This window comes from Cervus canadensis, chromosome 9 (genome assembly GCF_019320065.1).
Source record: "Cervus canadensis isolate Bull #8, Minnesota chromosome 9, ASM1932006v1, whole genome shotgun sequence".
In the NCBI taxonomy this organism is placed as follows: domain Eukaryota; kingdom Metazoa; phylum Chordata; class Mammalia; order Artiodactyla; family Cervidae; genus Cervus; species Cervus canadensis.
In genome coordinates this window covers 60,945,252-60,970,097 of record NC_057394.1, presented here as the reverse complement: position 1 = coordinate 60,970,097, position 24,846 = coordinate 60,945,252, and the positions used below count along the sequence as shown (strand labels likewise).

Genomic DNA, 24,846 nt, shown 5'->3' with positions numbered 1-24,846 from the left:
GGCCTACAATCCATGGGGTCACAAAGACTCAGACACGATTGAGTGACTGAGCACACACAACAAAAAGAGACTCCAGAGAGCTTCCTGGCCTCTTCCAACATATGAGGACAGAGGAAGAAGGTGGTCCTCTATGAACCAGAAAATGGGCTCTCCTCAGACACAGAATTTCCTAGGACCTTGATCTTGGATTTCACAGCCTCCAGAACTGTAGTCCATAAATTTCTGTTGTTTAAAATCTATCCAGTTTATGGTATTTTGTTATAGTAGCCTGAATGGACAAAGACAGACTATACACGGTGAGCTGCCAAGATTAGGAAACTGACCTTCTGATTAAGGAAGAATTATGATTATATAAACAAGTTACTGCTTTAAAGAATTTTTATACAATATAATTTGCATTTTAAAGTAAAAATAATTTAATATGATGATTCAGAAAGTCCTTCAGACAGTATCTCAGGGTCACCATGGAAATGAATAAATGTTTCAGTCACTAGTGACTTGTTTTTAAAAGGATGCTGGATGACAAGGTTTTTTTTTGGAGTTTAAACTCTGGTTCTTTTTTTTCTAACTTGGTTAAGATTCTGCATATTTTCCCTTTATATATAGCCAAATGCAAGATTAAAGGGCCCCCCAAGATGTTCTGATCCTGTGATCTGATGCTTGAATTAATTCTTCTCTAGTCATCAAACAGATAATGTGCATATACCATGTGCCAAGCACTGGTCCATACACTGGGATACAGTGGTTAAAAAATTTCTTCCCCCATGGGTTCACATCCTCTCAGTCTCTAAACTCTTCTCTTAAAGGGGAACTCATTCAATGAGACAGTCCAGTGCATCTTTGGACATCACAGTTTTTCCTGTCAATTTCACTTGTTTATCTCATTTAGAAGTGTCTATCAATAGATGAATGGATAGAGGAGATGTTTTATATATATGTGTGTGTGTATATATATATATATAAAATATATATAATGAAATACTATTCAGCCATAAAAAAGAATGAAAATTTTGCCATTTGTAGCAACATGGATGGGACTTGAAGGGTATTATGCTAAGCCACACAGAGAAAGACAATACTGTTTAACATCACTTACATGTGGAATCTTAAAAAATACAACAAACTAGTGAACATAACGAGAAAGAAGAAGACTCACAGATACAGAGAGTGACCTAGTGGTTACCAATGGGGAGAGAGGAGGCAATATAGAGGGGAGCAGGAGGTACAAATTATTGGTTAGAAGACAGGCTAGAGGGATGCATTGTACAATACATATGTAGACAATATTTTGAAATAATTGTAAATGGAACATAAACTTTAATATTGTATAAAATATTAAAAATTGTAAATTATTAATGATTTAATAATTTATTAAATATGGATAAATAAAAGATAACTAATTTAATAAAAAATTAAAATTAATGCAAGCCCAACTCCCTGTGATTGTCTCTCAAGTATCTTAATCAACTTTTGGTCCAACCTCATCTCCTCCCACCTCTACCCCATTTCCTCAACCCGAAATTTTCTCTTTTTCAAACTAAGAATCTTTCTTCTAGTCCCTCAGCTGTTCCTCTGGGGGCAACATCTTGCCCCACTTTCCACTGTGCTTAAAAAAGTCCCTCATCATCTGTTGCTCTGACCTCTAGCTAATCTTCCTGTCTTTAGTCCTCTGCAGGTCTACTCCACCCACGGAGGTCAGATCTGATCACGCTGTCTGGCCGTCACCAGCTCAGTTTCCATCTCCGCTGTGTTCCCTTTATGCTTCTGCACCAGGCCGCACCCACCATGATGTTTTGCTGTCTTCTCCTGCACTGTCAGCCCTACATCACACACCCGAACCTCGCCTGGCTAACTGCTTGAAGATGCAAGGTGACCGATCCAGGAAGGCATCCCTAAACCTCCTCTACATCCTTCCTCCCTCTGTGCTCCCCACATACAGTGAGTCCCCTACCTACGGACCTTCAAGATGCAAACTTCAAAGATGAGAACATGCGTTCACATGTCCGGTCACGTAAGTTAGGTCATGTGTCTGACCTACGTTGTCACGTGGGTGATCCCCCACACGAGGCTATGCTTTTGTGTACCTCACTGTACAGTATTGTAGAGAGTACAGCATCTTTATCTCAAACCCAAGAGGTCCAGAAGTAAGCATAAAAGCAGCAGTGATGTAGCTGGTACTGCACTGTATTTTTCAATGTATGGTACTATAAAATATAAAATGTTTTGTTTGCTTTCATGTATTATTTGGGTGAAAAGTATTATAAAGCTATTATAGTACAGCTCTAGACAGCCAATTGTGTTCATTAGGTACCTAGGCTAACTTATGAACAGTGTTCTTGGACTGGAACTCATTCCTATGTGGGGGACTTGTTGTACATGGTTGCAGACTTTTATTACTGCACATAAGGTCTGTGTTACAATAGCCTTTCTTTCTCACTAGACAGGACTATTCATAGATCGTTCCCACTGGAAACAGCTACTTGGTTCTTAACAAGTGTTTATCAGTAAACTTCAATGAATGATTACTGTAAGGAGAAACCAAATAAACTTTTACCATGAATTCCCCCACTGAGTGGAGTATTACTCAGCAATAAAAAGAAACTATTGATGACTATTGATATATGCAACAACTGGATGAATCTCAGAAAACCAGTTGGAGTTAAAAAAGGAAGTCACATACTATATGATTCCATTAATACAATGCTCTTGAAATGCTCAGATTATAAAAGTGGAGCTACATTAACGGTTTCTCAGGATTAAGGATGGGGTGGAGGTGGGAGGGAAATAGATGTGGCAAAACAAGGGGATCTTTGTTGTGGGTCCTTGTGATGAGCGAACGTTTCCGTCTTGACTGTGTCAGTGTCAATATCCTGGTGGTGATATATGTTTGCAAGATGTCATCACCAGGGGGAAATGGGCAAAGGGTACACAGGATCTCTGTCTCTCTGTTATTTTCTTATGACTATATTACACTCCACAATTATGTCAACAGAATATATTTAATTTAAAAAAAAAACATTCCAACCAGAAAAAAAAAATGGAGACTTCACACACTCCAAATGCATTCTTTTTATTTGAGAAGGACAATCTCAAGGCAGTGCCCTTTGGGAAAGGCATCTCTCATCATTAGATACATCGAGATCAACCATTACTCTCGGCAAAGTACAAAAATACACGCATCAGTGACTTCCATACAATAAATACATAATCATGCATCCCACAATGAAAGGCACGGAAACCCGGTCACTTAGTAGTCATAAAAGTTACTAGCTACATTAACAAAGCCACCCAAATTATCAGTATAAGGAACTGTAATAATATATTCCAAAGGTGAAAACACATAAAACATCTTTAAAATAGTATGCAATAAATATCTCAATTGTTGTATATATTTAAAAAATTATGCCATTGTAAACAGCATGTAAACAAACAAAACTCACGTTTTCTTACCATTATTAAAAGTTATTAGAGCTAAAGTTATAACCTCTGCTCTGTCAGGTATATTTCACTGGCAAGTGTGCTAAGCAATTTAAAGTTTCACTCTTTTCTGCAGCAAACAGAGCCCACTGTATAATAAATAGATAGGATCTCCATCTTTCAGATAAAAGTTTCAAAACAGACTACAAAAATGTAGTAAATTATTAGCTATAAGTAATATGGCAAAGGCTAGAGTACAACTATCTTCTTCAATGCAAGGGACGAAAGGAACTACGCTGTTAGATATTCAATGTGATGATAAATAAGAGGCAAATCATTACTGATTCTCGTTATTGAAAGGTAGAATGAAGATGCTGAGTGTAACAGTCAAGTGTCCAGTCTTCTGAGCCTCCTTTGTTTGTGGGCCTTTCACAACGTGGAACAAAGAGTTAAGTTCTATCAAACTAAGAATTTCTTTTTGCTAGAGAACGTAGAAATGGTTAATACTTTATACTGATGGGAAATGGTGACTTCAAAATATGCCTATCAAAATGTAAGTATACATTCAAGTAAGGTTTTTCTCATACTTACAATATTTTTTCCTTCTTATAAAGGAATCCAATTGTCTAACCATTAATAAATATTCAGAGAAGTTAATTTTTTGCAACTCAAATATTTTTATTTCATCTATATATCAGTGCATTATGGCACATAAATACTAATAGTGGATTTACTATATGCTTAGATAAGTATGCTAGCTGTTAGTATTACAACTCCTTTTTCCCCATTAAAAATAAAAGTGGTGGAAACATCAACCCATAACCACAAATGGAGCCTTTGAAGTACATTGCAAAGCATTATTTTATAACTTTTTCCTTTTACTGTGAATTCCCAATGGATATTTCATATATTTTGGAGTAACTGTCATTAATAAGGATATATGCCTTCCTCAAATGGACTTAAAGTTGAACTTGTGTTCTATAAACTCATTAGTCATTTGAATAATGTACAGCACCTATGGTTGTGGAAATGGGGTTTTACAGAATTGGTGAAAGATGTACTTGACAAGTGATGGTCAAAAATTATTTGCAGTTGACCTGAAAATACAAAAATTGTGGACATAAAAACAAGATTAGTCCTTTATGACACAGAACTGTTAGTTTTTTAGGTGGAAGGTGATGACTTCTCTGGAAAACCCTGAGAAGTAATATTTGCCTTAAAAACATGTCCTCCCAATTTCTTAAACAGACTAGAAAAATAATCATGAACATGAACTTGAACTCTGTTAGATAAGAGCGGTCTTATTTTATTTGCATCGCCAGCATGAATCAAAGGTCAAATGTAGACCAGGTAGAAAAAATCCTACTGAGTGAAGTAAGAAGTCATTTAATTTAATTATATGCAAATTTTGGACGTATTTAATTTTAAAAATTGACTTTAAAGGATTTTTTGTGTCAACCTTTATCATAATTTGGAGACATGGTAGAAAGGCTTTATAGAATCACAAAATAAAAACAGTCCCTTAGGTAATAGTTTTTAGTCTTTATGTTCCGTGTGTGTGTGTGAGTTGCTCAGTCGTGTCTGACTCTTTGCAACCCCATGGACTGTAGCCTGCCAGGCTCCTCTGTCCATGGAATTCTCCAGGCAAGAATACTGGAGTGTGTAGCCACTACCTTCTCCAGGGGATCTTCCCAATCCAGGGATCAAATCCTGGTTTCCCGCACTGCAGGCAGATTCTTTACCATCTGAGTCACCAACAGCGGCAAAGAAGCCTTCTTACATTTACATAATAAAAAATGAAATAATCATTAACTATAAATGACCTGAAAAATGACCTGAAACTGCACAAATCATTCTCTGTCTCTGGTTGAAAACTATTTTTCAGAAAATTTTACCTTTGCGTTTTTTTTTTAATTCTTTCTCAAGTGTCATTGTTTTGTGTAGGTCATTAGTATATTTATCTATGTAGACTGTATACACTGAATACAGAACATCTGCCAACAAGAAAGATCATCTTTAAGGCATATCTATGAATTACAAATAAGAACTCTGCAGTTACATGAAAATTTTCTAAGCCTCAACTTTAAGAAACAAGAATTCAAATTTGGTAAATATTTCTCATGAGTAGCTAACAAATGATTATCCTTCATAAATCAACTGTTCTTTCCTGCTGTTTCTCTTCTGTTGATTCTCCTAGAGTTCCTGCATGCTTCTGAACACACACCCACCTTTTAAGGATTCTCAGGAAAGTCTGTGTTAAGTGCAAAAACACAGAGAAGTCTGGGCTCTGTATTACCTTCACCATTTCAAAAACATTTATTAAAATCCTACCATGGGCTCACTAGACACTGAAACTACAAAGATAGAGAAATCCAGTTGTTGACAAGCAGATACATACATAGAATTGCTGAAATGTGATATATATATATATCATATATGGGGGCTTCCCGGATGGCTCAGAGTAAAGAATCTGCCTGCAATGTGGGAGACCCAAGTTCAATCCCTGGGTCGGAAAAAGCCCCTGGAGAAGGACATGGTTACCCACTCCAGTATTCTTGCCTGGAGAATTCCACAGACAGAGGAGCCTCATGGTCTACAATCCATGGGCTCACAAAGAGTCGGACACGAATGAGTGACTAACACTTTAACTTTTCTTTCATATATTCATACATATTCAATAATTATTGAAATAATTTTATAGAATAAATTTCAAGAGACTATGGAGCATGGATGAAATACTTAACCTTCTGGGTAGTTAGGCAGAGTGTCACAGAAGGTAAAATCTGAACTGAATCTTAAATGAGTTAATCTCCAGCAAGTGATTATGCCAAAGCACTGAACTGTGAGTAGCTCCAAATTCCTGGGTTACAAAAGGTCTCTAGTGGAAATGGTAGGTGAGGATGCTAAAAATGGTGTGACGAGGTCATGGAGATCCTTATCCATCACGCTACGGAGGTGGGTTGCTGTGCTGTAAAGAGGGAGAGTCTAGTTAAGATTTTTTTCAGCTGAGTCATGACAAAAGAAATTTGTGTTTTAAAAAGACCACTCTGTCAGTCTAGTGGAAGTTGGATGAGCAGTAGGGGAGAATTAGGAGGGAAAACTGGTTACTGAAAAACTACAGCAAAGGCACAAGAGAGAAGAATAATGAAGGTCTGTGGTGATAAAGGTCTGAATGGAATTATCACTTTGCTTTTCTGCAACTAATTAGAAATAGAACATAAAATGCCAATTCAATTTTTGAGATGGACAAAAAAGAAAATATGCAACTGTATAAATACTAAAAAAAAAAAACCTTTGATATAGAAAATGCTTCGGTTTACACAATTCAAAACCAAGATTAGCTTAGGCTTGTGTTTTGCTCCATATTTTAGCTTAGGAGTTTCTTGGCAGAAGAACATGATCACATAATGTTGCTATGAGAACTGTGTCACCTCTCAAAAGCTTTCTGAAAGCTTTTCAAGTAAAAGGAGGCGAGGAAACAAAAGAACTGCTTGAGTTTGCAATGCTTTCATCCTCATCATCACGTATATAAAAAAATTGCTGCACAACAGAAATCTCTAAACAGGGAAGGTTCTAATTAAAATTATAATTAATTTAAGTTATACTAAGATCAACTGTATATCAGGTCATTGTGGGAAGCAAATTCCCAGAAAAATAACTTATTCCCATCACTGTACCAAATCATTTGGGAATCATCATTTAGAGATCTGTTATTATGAAAGCTAAGTTGTGCCATAGTTGTTATTGTTGAGTCGCTAAGTCGTGTCCAACTCTTTGTGACCCCAAGGACTGTAGCCTGCAAGGCTCCTTTGTTCATGGGATTTCCCAGGCAGGAATATTGGAGTGGGTTGCTATTTCCTTCTCCAAGGGATCTTCCTGACCCAGGGATTGAACCTGCATCTCCTGCAATGGCAGGTGGATTCTTTACCACTGAGCTGCCAGAGAAGCCATTAAGATAGATCAGAACACAGGTGAATGAGTTCTGATTCACTCTTTTCCTTGATGTCATGCAGCTTACAGCCTCCTAAAATCCCAACATTTTTAGGGGAGAGGGATGCCGCAGGAGCGCCAATGTATCATATTATACTACTATAAATAGCATATCTAGCAAAGAACTTTTTGAGTCAAGTGGTCAGAGTGACTGAATTCAAGGGTCAGGGAAAAATAAAGTCAATATTCATTTACCCTCATCTACATTTGATAATTTTAACTGGGTTATTCTAATTTCTTTCCTTTAATTGTACTCAGATTTTCATTATGGTAATGAGTAAGACAATCTCTAGCTTAATTTCTTTACCGGAAGTTTTAAAGGTACTTTGCAAGAGAGAGTACCACTCCATAGCTAGAGAAGACAGTGATGTATGCTTCAGATCAAATAGCAAGGAAACCATTCAGAATTCACTGGGTAAGTGACATCACAGAGTAAAATATGGTAAGGGAGGAGTCCAGTGTTCCTTTTTTTCAACACTGATTTAAAGAGACATTTCCTCTTTGGGGATTTAAGCTATGAAAAGATGTGCAGGTCTTAGTTATATATATATATATATATAAAACAGAATCACAGAACTCAGCTATATTATATAATATGCATTATATATGTATTAATAAAATATTTGTCTGGGGTGAGTGTAAAAAAATTACTCTAAATTTCTGAAGACTTTAGAAGTAAGATTTTAGCCTATCCTAAATGAATATATAAATCTATACTACATAGATGAAAATACCTATAACCTATTCTGGGCAAGACAGTGCTAATGTAACTTCACTCTCATTTTTAAAATGAACATTGAAGGATATTAACTCGGACTTTTAATTTTCATGCTATAGTCTGGGAATCCTTTATATCTAACGACAGTGGGAAAAGAGGTATGTTTAAGTATGATTCACACTTACATAGTTCCTCTTGTAAAAGAAAAATTACCTGGTACTTATAACTGAAAATATCGTGGACCATTTCTAATAAGAGAAGCCAAAGGACCAAAACATAGAGCTCGTAGAAAGACACAGTGAGCCAGGGCCAAAGTCAGTTTTTGGAATCCAATGAACCTAACTCTATTCCCACATCTAGCATCACAGGATTCAGCTACTAGGAATACTATAAATTTGAATACTTTTTGTTTCAAATCAAAGAAAAATCCATCCTTGCTAACAAATTTCAAGGCTGAGAAGGTTCATAAGCATCTCTTTACTCTGTGTGGTCTGGTCTGATCTACCTTTACTAGATAGCTCTTCTTTGGGAAGTTGCTAAGCCCTACTGACCAGTTCTCTCTCTATCACTCACTACTTGAAAAAAGTGAAGTCGCTCAGTCAAGTCCGACTCTTTGCGACCCCATGGACTGTAGCCTACCAGGCTCCTCCATCTGTGGGATTTTCCAGGCAAGAGTACTGGAGTGGGTTGGCATTTCCTTCTCCAAGGGGATCTTCCTGACCCAGGGATCGAACCCTGGTCTCCCTCATTGTAGGGAGATGCTTTACCATCTGAGCCACCAGGGAAGTCCAGGGATTATTGTCTAGGAAGGCTGTATATATTTTGGGGTTTATTTTGCCTCATGTAATGCACACAAATGATCAGGTTATCCAACTATATCATAGCTATAAAATGTTATGGCAAATCCCGAATGAGCTTTCTGGCCAACCAATACCTTTTAACTGACTTCCAAGCTTCAACAGTAGAATGGGCTCCTTAAACTCACTGGTAATTTTGAAAAGAGTAAAGGTACAATTCCAAACTTCACCAGTGTGACATTTTTATATTCTTCTTGTTTCATGTCCACCATATATCTCACACCTGCTTTGCATTTCTATAATTTAAGCTGAAAGAGATCTACATTCACACTCATTTCCAAAACTCTCCCAAATTACCAAGCTCCTTTATCCTTTAATTTCCATAGAATGTTTCTCATATATTTTCTTCTTTCCTGCCTTCAATAATTGATTGTGCAACAGTAAAATTAATATAAAACTCTTTTGAGTTAAATTCTTAATTTTCTACATTTCTTAAACAGTTTACAATTCATCTACCTCTTATACTGTAAAGCAATATGGCAGTTGAATTTAGGGCTTATTAAAGTGATTTCTTTATATGTGACATTTTTCTTGAAAATGTGATTTTTATTCTGTGTGGTATGCTGTTGTGCTATTAGGTTTCAAATTTTTGGTTTTTAAAAAGTTGAATAGAGAATATTTCGAAAACAGAAATAATTCAAGACTCAATTAGAATCTCACTGACTTAACTGACAGAAACAAACTGACAAACCATAATCGCTTATGGGTACTCTGACTAAAGCAGCCCAGAGTCAAATGCAAACCTGTTAAGAACATACACTTTGAAACCAAGAGCTGGAAGTATGTGAGATTTGGAGGATTCAAGATTCTGAATGTTCATTCAAATGCCTGCATGCTCAGTCACTTTAGTTGTGTCCGACTCTTTGCGACTCCATGGACATGGACTATAGCCCGCCAGGCTCCTCTGTCCATGGGATTCTCCAGGCAAGAATACTGGAGTGGGTTGCCATGCCCTCCTCCAGGGGATCTTCCCGACCCAGGGATTGAACCTGTGTCTTCTGCATCTCCTGCATTGCAGGTGGATTCTTTACCACTGAGCCACAAGGGAAGCCCTCAAATGTTATACTGGCAGTATAATCACTGAGCTCTCTTTTACAACAAAAGTTGAAAGTTTACTACAGAAAAGATGTTCTGACTTGAAGATAAAATGTATATTGGGCAAATACAGCATGATGAATCTCTTTGTTACATTAAGTTCTTAATCTTGATGATTTCATTTTTTGATTTATGCCTTTTTCCGTATTTATTTTAAACATGAAAATGATTTTTTTTAAACAAAGTTCCTATGACTTTTCCATTGTCTAGGAAGTAAAGAATACCATTTTTTACAAGGAAAAAAAACTGGGCATCTGTTTGGCAGAAATGAGTCTTTCAAGTACATAAGTAAGTTATGAACAGAGCTATTACACTCTAAGCAACAGCAGTAACAAGGAAAAGAGCTAGAATATGCATTTTGTATAAAGATTAAATTTCATGGTATAATAAATAAATGCACTCTGATTTACACAACTTGCAAAAACCTTCTGCTGATGATTATGAATAATACTGTCCATCATTGACTTTGCTGATATCAGCACTGCCTCACATAGAGTTTCAAAGGCAAAATTCTTGCCCCCAAAGCCACAAAATGTACAAAGCTGCTTTGTTATTAAGTATTTTGTTTGCCAAAAGCCCTGCAAACTAAAATACATCTTGGAAGTTTGAATCACCAGCGTGATCATTATTTTGGTATAAAAAGATAAGAAAAATTTTAATATGAAAATTAATAAAACCAGTAAAAGGTGAAACCTGTTGTATAAATAGACATTTTAACATAAAAGTGAGACTTTTATCTCACTTAAGAGAAAGAAAAAGTTTGATACAACTTACTTGAAGATTTGAAAATATCATATTTTCCCAGCTCTAGATAAATATATTACTCCAATTTATTAGTCATCTTCAATATACAATATATAAGTCACAAAACTGGGAATATTACAACACCAAAACCTTTCACAGCACTAGCTACCAGTTACCAGAACTGTAAGAAATCTTATAGCTATATATCAGCTTAATATTTAGAATATAGAAATAGATATGGCTAAGCTGTGGTAAACAATAGTGCAATCAAACAGTAAGGACCACAAAATATATTTGTTTTCCTTTTTAGCTTGTATACCTAACCTCATCGACCTACTTCAATAGCCTTATCAACCGAGTATGAAACATTTTATTCCATTTAAAAAGTTACCATATGTTCCTTTAGGTTAGGTTAATTTATTCTTGAAGTGCAGTTCTATGAAATATCCAGACTATTCATAAATTTCTATACAATGAGTAACTCATAGCTAAAATGAAATATTTTATGTGGAGTTTTTTTTTTAATAACTTTTAAGTAGTGGCTTGGTTTCTATTTTTCCAACTAAAACTTGGAAGTGCATACAAAATTAAGAGAGAAGATATAAATACATGTAAATAGAATCTTAATTACATAAAAGAATTAACTTGTTCACTTATATTAGTAATATGGGGTTTTTATTAAACACCATTATTGAGGTTTTTTTTTGGCCGCATTGTGCAGCATGCAGGATCCTAGTTCCCTGGCCAGGGATTGAACCCATGCCCCCTGAATTGGAAGCACAAGTCTTAACCACTGGACCTTTGGTGAAGTCCCTATCGTTATTGAGTTTAACACAGCCTTGGTTACTGTGTTAAGATTCTCCTGAAAATAACAGAAAGAAATACACAAATAGGTACAGTCCAGCTGTCATTTCTCTCTCTGTTCTCTATAATGACAAACCTTTATAGCTTTTTCCATTCTAACGGAAATATCTCTCAACAAAACTTGGAGAAAATAATAGAGAAAACAATAAGAAAGATATAAATTAGTGCTCTACATATTATAAAAATCAATCACTGTCTTTCTAAAGTTTTGCTTGTTTCTTCAGGAAGGCATCCCATTGCAAAGTCAACATATTATCCATCTAAGACAGAGACTGCTATACAGGAGTCACTGGGGAGATGCCGTAGCAGAGAGAAACAAGCCCCGGGCCCCCTGGCATCCGGCGAGGGGCAGTGAGGGGACAGACATGGCAGCCCAGCTCTGGAAACCACTTGGGAAGCCACTCCACTGACCAGTACTGAGTACTGAGGACTCTTCACTTCCCATCCTTTTCAGCTGACTTAAAGAACTGCCACTTTGATCATCAGTCCAACCTGCACTTGAAACATTCAAGGTAAGTTCATTTTGGAAGGGGACGGCAGGAGGGACCGTAGATGTCAAGGTTGAGAGATGTAATGTTTTTACAGCTTAAAGAAAAGCAGTATCTTTAAAGAATTCACATCTGTACAACATTAAAAGTCCACTATGTTGTCAACCCTGTTGGGCAAACCAGATCATTTACTTTAGACATGTCATAGGGAAGTTTCCGCTCTAATTTCTTAAGTCATAGCTTTGCATGAGTATTTCCTTCCTCCATTCCTATTACAAATAACTTCTATGGAGACTCAAGTAGTGATCTCATTATTCTTTAAAGGTAGCTAAAGAATCTCTAGGCAGTAATGCTTTGGTCAATTATATCATTACGTAAATTGTAAAGGCTTACTAACTGTATGTCACTGGGAAAGATCTTATTATAGAATTACATAATTTGTATTTTGAGGGTCAAGAATATATTATTTTTCAGGCACTCTTTTAAAGAATTATTAACTACCTGAAAATCAAGATAAGGTAGCATAATAAGAAAGCCAGATTTTAGTCTAGCAAAACATGCCTTGAGGGCTTTAATGACATATTCATTTTACTTGCAATCATTTTGGGTCTCTCTTTCCTTTTTTTTTTTGCATGCCTAATGATTCATTTAATGTGTGTGCGTTGCTATGTGTCCTCAAGCATGAACAATGTCAATAGGATAAACTACTGATAAGAGAAAGCAAAAAGTCCAAGTTGCTGGAGACTGACCCAGTCTTTCCTTATCTCAGTACATATTGTTCTGAAATGTTCCCTGTGGTTTAAGTTGTGAACAAATGAGAATGTCACATGAGCAAATGCAGACTGTCAGTGACTTAGATGTGTGCTGAGGGCCTAGAGTGAGGTCAGCTGTGTTGGCCAGTATCTGTATGCCACCTTGGTTACCAAAATATATACTGGGTAGGCAGGGCTCATCTAGAAACTGAATTAGGAATAAGGATTGAGAGGGAAACTCAGCTGGGTGATGAATGAGTTTCAGCTCATTTCTGGGATTAGTTGGAGAAGGGATAGGAAAGAGTGGGTTGGACAGTCAGCTATTCTGAGCACCTTTGAAGACCTCAGATCCCACTCATCTAGAAGAGATAAAACTATTTAGGCCAGTACTAATCACTTCACAAATCTTAGTAAAAGGAAGATTTTGGCTCAGTAGGGATGGAGTGGACTGAGATTCTGCACTTCTCTGAGCTCCCAGGTGACAGGATGCCACTGGTCCATGGACCACATTTTGAGTAGCTATGATTGTAGTGCAACATTACCCAGTAAAATTTTTGCAATGATAGAAGTATTCAACATCTGAATCGTCTACTATGGTTTACTGAGCACTTGAAATGTGGCTAGGACAGGTGAGAAAGTAAATTTATACTTAAACTAACTTTAAATAGCCACATGGAGCTAGTGGCTACAATGCAGGACAGCTCGGATCTTGGACATTCACGGACCTCTTCTCCACCAGAGCAATTTACGTCATGGTCCCCAAATGCTCTAATCCATCAAATCATTTAGATGAGTAAGTCTCCTTCCATTAAATGAAAACTATAAAATTTAAATTGTTTTCTTCCTAATAACACTTGGCTAGATGACCCACAACGAGGGGGCAAAGGTGCTCATGCCTGGTTACTCAGTAGTATCTGACTCTTTGCAACCCCATGGACTGCGTAGCCTGTCAGGTTCTGCTGCTTGTGAGATTCTCCAGGCAAGAATACTGGAGGGTTTCCATTTCCTCCTCCAGGGGATCTTCCCAACCCAGGGATTGAACCCGCGTCCCTGATGGCTTAGTGGTAAAGAATCCACCTGCAATGCAGGAGCCGCAAGAGATGCGAGTTTGATCTCTGGGTGGGGAAGATCCCCTGAGGAAAGGGTAGTACATGGCAGTGAGACTGTGAGTAACCATCTCTGCACTGGGCATGTGGAAAGACGGGAAAGTGAAGTCGCTCAGTCGTGTCCGACTCTTTGCGACCGCATGGACTGTAACCCGCCAGGCTCCTCCGTCCTGGGATTTTCCAGGCAAGAGTACTGGAGTGGGTTGCCGTTTCCTTCTCCAGGGGGTCTTCCTGACCCAGGGATCGAACCCAGGTCTCCCGCACTGCAGGCAGATGCTTTTACTGTCTGAGCTACCAGGGAAGTCCTGAAAGATGGGAAGCCAGGCAGTTTAAGAATGAAACTCAGAAAGTGATGTAGAAGAACAGATGGATGAGCGAAAATGAGTCCTTGGAAATTTTATTCAGGCCTGACCGTGTCCCTGTCTTTCTTGAAAAGTCAGTTGTTCCTCAGGAAAATGAGGAAAGTGAGGGAACATGAAAGGAAGTGAGTGTTGGGAGGTTGGCTGTGAGTCTCCTCCAGTGCTCCGAGATTACCCATGTGTGGGAGAGCCTGAGGGGAGGAAAGGCCACAATTATAGCCCCCAAGCCAGGCTCCAGTTTGAGCATCTCACTTCAGCTTTTGTGTGGACCCAGGCACGGAGCCCCTCTGCACTCCCCGGGCTCTGATCAGCTCTCATGGAGAAGCTCCCCCTAGCCTTGCTGTAACCCCGTCTACCACAGAAGCTGGTTCCTCTGCGAGGCTGGACCGTGGCCTCCCGAGGCTCTGAGGGCACCGTCCTGACAAGCAGGTGAGGGTGAAGACCTCTGGGTCCTACAGAGCCAAGCACGGATGGTTCATAGAGTGAGAAGTGCTCTTATTTAACCCTAAAGATCAATCTTGTCATTTTTAAAGAATTTCATGCCAATATACGGCAAAAACCACTACAATATTGTAAAGTAATTAGCCTCCAACTAATAAAAATAAATGAAAAAAAAAAAAAAGAATTTCCCTCATCCAAAAGCCACATGCAGGAAAATTCTAGCTAAAGATTCTGTTTAGTGAGGTTCGGCATACGTAAGAGATGTTACTAAAGAGTGAAAAGTGTTAGTCACTCAGTCGTGTCTAACTTTTTCGCAACCCCATGGACCGTAGCCCCAGCAGGCTCCTTGGTCCATGGAATTCTCGAGGCCAGGACACTGGAGTGGGTTGCCATTCGCTTCTCCAGGGTGAGGATGAAAGAGCAACATCAAATAAAAAATTCAGTCATTAACATCTTACTCTTAAACTCTGAACAAGAGATAACCTGAGAATCTTTTCTATTGGCAAAGAAGAATTTGGGGAGAGTGAAAAATCAATAAAGGTTTTTTATATTAATTCATTCTTTTCTAGGATTTCTTGCCTTCTTGTCTCCACTTTTCCTTTCTTTGTGTGTGTGTGGACAAGGATTTCTGATCTAAGCAGAGTTCAGAGAATCTGGACTGCCTGATTTCACAGGGAAGTGACTGAGGACACTTTCCAGTGTGGATGACTCTAAAAGGAACTGGAAGTGACTTTTGATTTCGTAAGTGTGGATAATGTTAAAATTACTAAGTGAGTAGCTCTTGGCTCTTTTAAGCTACCTGATACAATGTGGAAAATTTCCCATTTATTCACAACTTAGGTAAAATATATAGTCAGACACATTTGGTCAGAAGCCTGAGTTCATTTATTTTTAAGATATCCAAACTGTGACTTTTACTAGTAAATACTCTAATCATAAATAAGAATAAAGTGTCAAATATGTAAACCCTTTTGATACAATTAAATTATATGTCTGACAATAGCTCATTTTAAATGTTTTCCCATCAATATCTCTCTTTAAGCATTTGGCAAAAAAGCCTAGAAAATATCAATGAAAGTATATTTTAGATTACACGCATGCAAGTGTGAATGTACATATAAATGTATACGTGTATGTGTACATATATATGTGTCTATATATTTATGTGTATATGTATATCTTTTGAGCACCTTCCTAGAAGGCTACTTTATGAAAACTGTCACCACTGGGTCAGTATCCTGTTTAATTCTCTCATATAGAAGATTTCTAAATACTATAATGAATTTTTTAGTATATGATGTCTAAAGTAAATTTATTTGAGGACATTTTTCTGACTTTTTGATAGGTATGCCTTTGGCTTTCAAAGATTTTGATCACAGAAATGTTAACTTCTCATGCACTACACTGAAGTACAGTGGTTTATAAAAAGGAAATAATATCTGCCTGACAGGATATAAGAATTAAGTGAGATATAATAATGGAAAGCCCTTAAGAAAAAGTTTAAATCTCTTTCATTGGGAAGTTTCGGTCAGTTGTCTCTTTAGCAAACGAATGACTCTGGCGGCCAGTCAGTATACTGATCCTAGTTTGAGACACTGGGGAAATTCCTGGTTGTCAACAGTCTGCTATATTATAGATGCAAACACAGTATTAAATAAATATTAAATTGAAATGAAAAACAGAGTGTGAGAATTTTGGTTTGGAGAGCTATACTAAGTTATCTTAAGACAACAGAACATATAATTTTATGAAAATATACAGAGAATTTTCTTAATGTGCACACCTGCTGTTTATGACAGACTGATATAAAATTGGCTTGCATAAGATATATATCATTTGTTGATTGGGGCCCAGACACATGTTCACAGATTCTTAGATATAGAATATGCAAAATTCCACATCAAAGAACAGAAAAGTGCCTTTAGCCAACCAAAAGGTACTTAGGTAATAATAAATTAAATTCCATTAAAACTGACATTAAAGCTAAGTGTTACATATTAAATGTGACATGCAAGAAACAAAAAAACAATTCAGGCAGCAACATCGTGCATTAAGATTTGCATTCATTCATAGTGTTTGAGGGATTTTAACCATATTCTCTGACCACTGAGAGCTAGAAATCTGAAATGATACCAATTCAAAACACCACTTAACTGACATCTTAGTCTTCTAGCCAGTGATTTGAGGAAAGAAGCCAATGCCTCTAACAGTGAAACCCAGTAAGTTTCAGTCACATATTTTTATGCGGTTGTGCGATAAGAAAATCCCACCTGACCAGATTAAAGGAAAGTAAACATTCTGCAGTTCCACCTCTTGGACAATGCAGTTGTCTCCGATTCCTCCTACCTTTTTACTAATATGAGCATATTTGAACATGTCAGGTTTGCACAATAAGAAAATGGCTTCGTGGAATGTATTTTTTTGGCACAAAAATATTTTCTAATACTTCAAATCAAAATTTTCACCCATAGCAAAATATTAAGCCATAGAGGTGTCTTAGCGGTGCTTACTCATCTAGGCAGAAAACTACAAGAACAGCCATTGGCTCCCAAGGACTTTGTATTAAGTAGCGATGACCTTCCTTCCAAGGGATAGCACCAGGATGATTACACCTCAGGCTGGAGGGTGCGCCTTTCAAGCTCTTTAATTCCCTGGAGAATTCGCTTCACATGACCCACTTTCGGTATCCCCAGGTCCTAAATAAAAGGGAAAAAAAGGGAAAAAGAAAGAGAAAGAAGTTAACCGATAAGAGAAAACTGATGGTTAAATATTTAGCTAGCTAATAAAATGTAGTTAGCATTCAGTTCATTCATCTTAGATTCAATGATTTACAAAGTAAAGTCAGAAAAGTAAGTTTATAAAACCAAAAAATCCTGAAACTAAAAAATTACCAACCATTAAAAAAACCACATCTTACACAAACTGTTAAATGTAACATTCTCATAGGTTACACACAAGGGCAATTCTTCAACAGTCAAAATTACTTTCTCCTTTTTCTTCTTTTTTGATTTAGAAAAACAGAGGTCCTTTTGGAATCTCTGAGAGAAGTGACATGTGACACAGGGTACCCACAAAATTTACTCAAATAAATTTCGTAGTCTTAAAACAACTACACATTTCCTTGCTAAAATATTAAACTTACAAATAAGTCCTGCTCCTCAAGAAATTACTCTAGTATTTATGACCTACATGTGGAATGTTAAACCCTTTTGCACTTGCATTTAGAGTCTTTGATGTGTGTGAAATATTTAAATAATTTTTATATTTTATAAGTGTAAAAAAAAATCACAAAACATAGGTATGTATGAGTTGATGTTTTTTTTTGTTTTTTTTCTGAGTTGATGTTTTTGCTCAAAACACTTTTGACTCCTTTCCCTCAGAACTCCTCTTGTTTTTTAAAGACCCAGCTTCCTGAAAAGAACCAAGAAGCCAAGATTTATTGGGTTGGCCACAAAGTTCATTTGGGTTTTTCCTGTAACATTGATGGAAACATCCATACGATGTTATGGAAAAACCCAAATGATCTTTTTGGCCAACCTAACAGTTTTCAGAAATGAATGGTGACTGCTGAGGGTGCAACCCAGAGCAGGCACTTGAAAAATGAATGCTTGTTGCACGGATAAAGGAGATGCATTCAAGACAGCCATAATATCTGCTCTCTGAAAAACTAAACAGATGGCGAAGATCTCCACTCCTGATAGCTTCCTTAAGCTTAATGGCCATAATGAACCTGCCAGTATGTGAAGTCAACTTCTTCACAAAACAGAGAGTGTGGAATATCTGAAAATAAGTAAAAAGATGATTTGCAAAGCAGTCTCGAAAGTAGGACTATAAGGTATCACAAGATTATTTGTCTGACACACACGTTCTCTCAACCTCCCCCATATACTTTATGAGCTCTCTGAATTCTGTAGCACCATTGCTACTGAGGATTCTGCATCTTTCTGGAAAATGATCTTTCCACAGTCAGTGCTCTTTTCAAGCTTGAGATCATTTCCAGGTAATGTTTTTACAATATTTAACTGATCTTGAAAAATATCTGCTCATTGACACCAGGGCATTCAAAACTAGTCTTAAGGCAACTATCTAACTCCAGAGTGTGTGCTAAAACAGCAAACTTAAAAGCAAGGCCAAACTTTAAAGGAAGATGGAAATGTAGATGCATTTGATTTGAGTGGAATAGTTAAGTATTCTTTATACTTTATGATAATGCAGTTATGTGAATAAGAAAGATATTTAATATCAAACAATTATTTTAGGCCATAGGCATACTTTATTCTCAAGAATAAAAGCTTATTTGAGAGAAGCAGACTCTACTCACAATTATTATTTTTGGAGTCACGAGATGAATGTTTTCCCTAGAGTTACACTAACTTCTTAGCTATATTTTCTTTAGTTTGAGTTCAACACATTCATGTCTTCTAGGAATCAGGCTGTGATAAAGTTATGCCATAAGATCATATTCATTAGTGTTGACTTTTTCTTTCTTTGGAAAAGAGCTTTAACTTTGTAGAGGCATGCTTTGTAGCTACTGTTGTCCTTCGGCCCACACATAAACACTTTTCCAAATGGAGAAAACAAAACACCAACCAAACAACCCCCCCCCCCGTGTCTTTACCACTTTATTTGGGGGGTGTGTGTATGTGCGCTCAGTCGCTCGGTCATATCTGACTCTTGAGACCTGGACTGCAGCCCACGAGGCTCCTCTGTCCATGGGATTTTTTCAGAAAAGAATACTAGAGTGGGTTGTCATTTTCTACTCCAACGGATCTTCCCAATCCAGGGATCGAACCCGAGTCTCTTGTGTCTCCTGCATTGGCAGGCAGACTCTTTACCACTGTGCCACCTGAGAAGCCCTACTTTCTTCGGTGCCCCTCACTGTTTTCTACCGTCTCCAGGAGAGAAAATACTGCAATCAGTCTGTCTGTTACAGCACATTAGAAATATCTTCCCTTTCCCACCTTTACGCTGTCACATTGCTATCTCCAGTTGCCTGGTGATAACCAAGTAACACCTGAGCCAAGATCTGGGCAGCAGCTAGCCACGTGGCAGGTAGGGAAGAAGCATACCTTCAGAGGGTACACCCCTGACGCGAGAGTTTCATATTTTTAAATAAATGAAGCATGGCCAGATTGGAAGAGTATAGCCCCAAAGGGTCAGTGACCCCACAGCAGGTTGAATACATAGGCAGAACTTTGTAGGTAGTCCCATAGATGCTGAGTCTTTATTGGAATTGAAATGGGAAGCCACCAAAAGGTTTTAAGCAGAAGAGTGATATACTTGATGTTATTAAAAGCATCACTCTGGGCTTCCCTGGTGGCTCAGATGGTAAAGAATCTGCCTGCAGTGTGGGAGACCCGGGTTCAATCCCTGGGTTGGGAAGATCCAATGGAGAAGGGAATGGCAACCCACTCTAGTATTCTTGCCTAGAGAATTCCACAGACAGAGGAGCCTGGTGGGCTATACTCCATGGGATTACAAAGAGGCAGACAAGACTGAGCACCTAACACATATACACAAACACACACACACAAAACATCATTCTAGTTGCAATGATAATAGATGAGAGGGCAAGAGTATCGATGGGTAGGCCAGTGAGGAAGCTACTGATGTTACACAGGCAAGAGGAAGGATTGTGGAAAGGAGAAAGGAGAAAGACAAATAAATGGAGATTAAAATCAAACTACTTTGTGATGGTTTAATGAGTCAGAGGAGAAGGATAAGGAAGAGGAAGATGCTAAATATGACCCTGGGTTTCTCTGGCTCAGGTCCCTGAGTTGCTAAGATAATAGACCACAGGAGAAGGGGCAGAATAGGAGTAGGACAGGACAGCAAAAGTTTGGTTGTGGACACTTTAAGGCTGACAGTCTGTGTCATGGCCTAGCAGACTTGGTGATACGATCCTAGAGTTTACAAACGAGGTCAGGGCTAGAAGTAGAACCGTGTGAACCAACGATATATCCATGGACAGTATCTGAAGTAATGGAAATGGATATGGTTGCCTAGGGAGTAGATAACCCTTCATCAACATTCAGAGACTTTCCTCTAAAGGGTTTGCTCTCTCTTAAAGCTCCAATGACAGAGAATAAGGTGAGCTCATTACTAAGTTGGTTTTGTTCCACTGAAGACTGTGAAATTACTACCCTTCCCATTGTCCTATACTCTGTTTTAGAACCAAAAGAGTTAAAATGGACTATGTCAATACAAATTTCTGAAAGCAAAGTTTTAAGGGAAAGAATGTGATTTGCCTTAAAAATAAAAACAAAAAAGTCTCATGCTAAATAAAAATTTTACTAACATGATTCTTAATCATCTCCTTTGTACTCATTGTTTTTCCCAGCTGGGTTTTATCAGTCTAACTTTAACTTTTATATGTGAACTTTGTTTTTCTGTTCTGCAAATATTATAACTCATTGTGTGCATGTGTATGTTTATGTACATTTGTGTATGTTTATAATACATATACTATGTACAGACAAAGTCTTTTCCTTGAATGTATGCTTATTCATGGCAAGTGAAATGCAAGCTTCTAGAGGGCAGATGCTACCTACAGAAGAGAATAATACATTCATCAATATGTACACACATATGTGTTAGTCGCTCAGATGTGCCTGACTCTTTGCGACCCTATGGACTGCAGCCTGCCAGACTCCTCTGTCCATGGGATTCTCCAGGCAAGAATACTGGAGTGGGTTGCCATTTCCTTCTCCAGGGGATCTTCCCAACCCAGGGATCGAACCTGGGTCTTCTGCTTTGCAGGCAGATTCTTTAACCTCTGAGCCACCAGGGAAGCCCATTCATCACCAGCTATTCAATAAATATTGCTGCCTGTCGAGGATATCAGAAGCTACACAAATATGTTACATGTAATGGTCTTCTACATTTACTTTTTGGTGTATTCATTTCAAGTGCTGGTCAATTTTTACTCTAATACTATATATTCTATATATTTTGCTATGCTCCAGATTTGGGACTTCCAACAAAGGTAATTAGTTAATCTATTATTTTATTATTATTCTGGCTAAAAATGTCTAGGTATAACGTTTAGTTATGTGTGTGTGTGTGTGTGCATGCTAAACCACTTCAGTCCTGTCTGACTTTTTGTGACCTTATGGACTGTAACCCACCAGGCTCCTCTGTCCATGGGATTCTCCAGGCAAGAACACTGGAGTGAGTCGCCATGCCCTCCTCCAGGGGATCTTCTGACCCAGGGATCGAACCCAGGTCTCTTACATTTCCTGCATTAGCAAGTAGGTTCTTAACACTAGCGCCACCCGGGAAGTGCCAATGTTTAGGTATAATATACTTTATATTACCCATTTGGGTTTAAAGGTCTCTACTAACATGTTTTTAGATAAAGGCACAACTGTTCATGAATTTATTAGGAATTTACTGTCTCATAATTTTATACATTTTAGAACCAGGTATATAGGAAAGGAATCAATCCATCAAATGTTGAAGGCTTTATCGCTGACTTAATGAATCAATCTTGGAATTTTTAAATGGCAGTATGTGGCAAGAAAATATAACATGAGAGAATGCTACTTTTAACCCTGGGACAGAATATGGTACTTTGGCCATTTCTGAGGTTGAGGGTCCACTCAGAGAAGAAAAGGGAATTGCTGCAGACCATGAATTCATAATTTTTCTTCCCTGTCATAAAAGAGAAATGTTTTGAGATGCTCTCTAGCAAAAACAAGGCATAATTTTTATTTCATTCACTATAAAGGAAAATACATTTATTTTGGGGAAGAATACAATTTCAATAATAAGCCATGGAAAGGAAATTTGAATTTGTCTAGATGTTCACGTAACCTCTGAAAGGTCAATCTAGAAACACAACCAAATCGTAGAAGTCTAAGTAGCCACTGCTGTAAGTCTCTCATCTAGTTCTCTATATTAGGAAGGCTTCGTTCTTGGTATTTTGAATGAATTTTTAGTTGTTTGAACCTTTTAGTAGATATTTTCAGTCATTTTAAGCAACAAACATCACCTTTCATGTTGATCCAAGAAAATGAACTGATGGAAACATGATCCATCTGGAAATATTAGCACAGCCATGCCAACAGACACAGAGAAAAAATTACTAAGTTCATGCTAAGCTTTAGCTGTAACTGTCAGACAATGATTCTTACAGAAAAATATTACTGACTTTCTCTTTTGAAAAGCATATAAGGAACTCAGGCCACAGGACAATGTATATTATATAGATTACATACGCATAACATGAGCCAAGCTGCAAGCACAGAACTGAAGGGTGCGGGAGAAAGGAGTCTGTTTTGCAAGAAAAAATTTTAAGAGCAGAAGAGTAGCACAAAGGAAATACCTTAAGATCTCGCCTTTCCAGATGCAAGAGTTCAGCCCCTCTGATGTCATGACGGATGAAGATTTCTCTGTACTCTCCCAAATTGAGCAGATCCAGCCAAGCAGCAACTTCCTCTGTGCCCCATTTCTGAACTACCAAAGTTAAGAGCAAAACCCCCTTAATTTCTACATGCTCAGTGCATTACAAAGCACAGGCTGGCCAAAGAAGATGCAAAGCAGAGCACAGTGGCAGCTAGCCAAGGGAAAGGTTCAAGGTACTGTCTCAAGGAAACTACAACTCGGCTGTTTCCCATGCAAGTTTCAGACTATCAATGAACATGAGGCTCTGACTCCACAAAGGCATTCACTGCTGCGCACTTGTGCCTTTCGCTTTAGCTCAATTTCCTCCTTAAAGCCATGCAAACTACACAACATGTATAAAAACGTGTTCCTCATAATTGGGATCAGCAGTACAAGGTCTAAATAAACTCTGATGATATCCTTAAGATCATATACAAAACTTATTATAGTTGAGCTACCAATGCTAATAAAAATTTCAAATCTGACACAGCATATAATTTTACACAAACTTCTGCTTCAGGTCTTGCCAACTTCAAGACCTTTATGGGTTCTCAGCTGCCTTTATTGGTTCTATTCTATTGATGATTCCCATTACAGACAATCACACAATGCTTGCGTGCTAGTAATTATGCAAGGCTTGCATGCGTGCTAATTGCTTCAGCTGTGTCCGACTCTTTGTGATCCCACAGACTGTAGCCCGCCAGGGTCCCCTGTTCATGGGATTCTCCAGGCAAGAATACTGGAATGGGTTGTTGTGCCCTCTTCTAGAAGATCTTCCCGACCCAGGGATCGAACCCATCTCTCTTATGTCTCCTGCATTGGCAGGTGGGTCTTAACCACTAGCACCACCTAGGAAGTACAATTATGCAATAAGTGTATTGTTAAATCAAGTTAACATTGCCTAAAAACTGTCAACACTGCTTTCCAAGATTAATTGGGTTATTTTACTGTATGTATTCTCTTTCATACATTTTACCCAACATTGATAAGCTTAATAAAAAGTCTCCTTGTTTGCCACATTTGGTTTTAAAATGCTCTTCAATAGCTGCTCTATGCATTATCAAAAATAAGGTCATATATCACTTTTTAATATGAGATGGGAAACTCAGAAGAGTTATAAAATTATTTAATAAATTAAGACATCTACCATCATATACACAGAACTTGAAGGTCTTCAGCAGTAGTACAGCACTAAATTTAATCTCTAGGGAAAGGTGAAAAGGGAATTTAAAAGAATATCCAAGAAAGAGTTTAATCTTTGCTTGAGAATGCAAGTATCACAGTGAACTGTTATTAATGAGCTGAAACGGCGTTCTAAGTCCTTAAAAGAGGAGGAACAGAATATATAACTTGAAGTGGAAAATACACCTGGCAAGTTAAAGGATTAAACAAAAGTTTCTACGTTCCATTTGTCAAAATGAGACATTGCGCATGCTAAAGAAGGAAAACAAATTATAAGCCTTGAGCTGCTGTTGAGCAAGATGAAGAACCATCGACAGAGGTGCTGACATTTACACAATGCAGCAGAAGCAAGTCAGCAAACCACTTCTTAGTCTTGTGTGCTTCATGACTACAGACTCCTGCTCACAATGGGACTTACTTTAGGTGTGCTATGATTTTCTGTATGATG

At 37.8% G+C, this 24,846-nt stretch overlaps 1 protein-coding gene and 1 non-coding gene across 8 annotated transcripts in view; both read right to left on the bottom strand.

Moving 5' to 3' along the window:
- Nucleotides 1–24,846, bottom strand: part of DGKH (diacylglycerol kinase eta) — a 216,703-nt gene that overhangs the window by 7,136 nt on the left and 184,721 nt on the right. For 4 of the 7 annotated variants that reach the window (XM_043478236.1, XM_043478231.1, XM_043478235.1 and 1 more), the window contains one exon: nucleotides 12,793–17,527. In XM_043478236.1, coding sequence (XP_043334171.1) covers nucleotides 17,475–17,527 — 53 coding nt within the window. In that variant the 3' untranslated portion in view covers nucleotides 12,793–17,474. Of the gene's footprint in view, nucleotides 1–3,049; nucleotides 9,939–12,792; nucleotides 17,528–23,157; nucleotides 23,289–24,846 lie in introns of those variants that run through there. The other 3 variants (XM_043478239.1, XM_043478234.1, XM_043478232.1) reach the window with 3 other exon arrangements.
- Nucleotides 21,550–21,621, bottom strand: TRNAC-GCA. Its single transcript has one exon. It is a non-coding gene; the product is annotated as a tRNA-Cys (tRNA).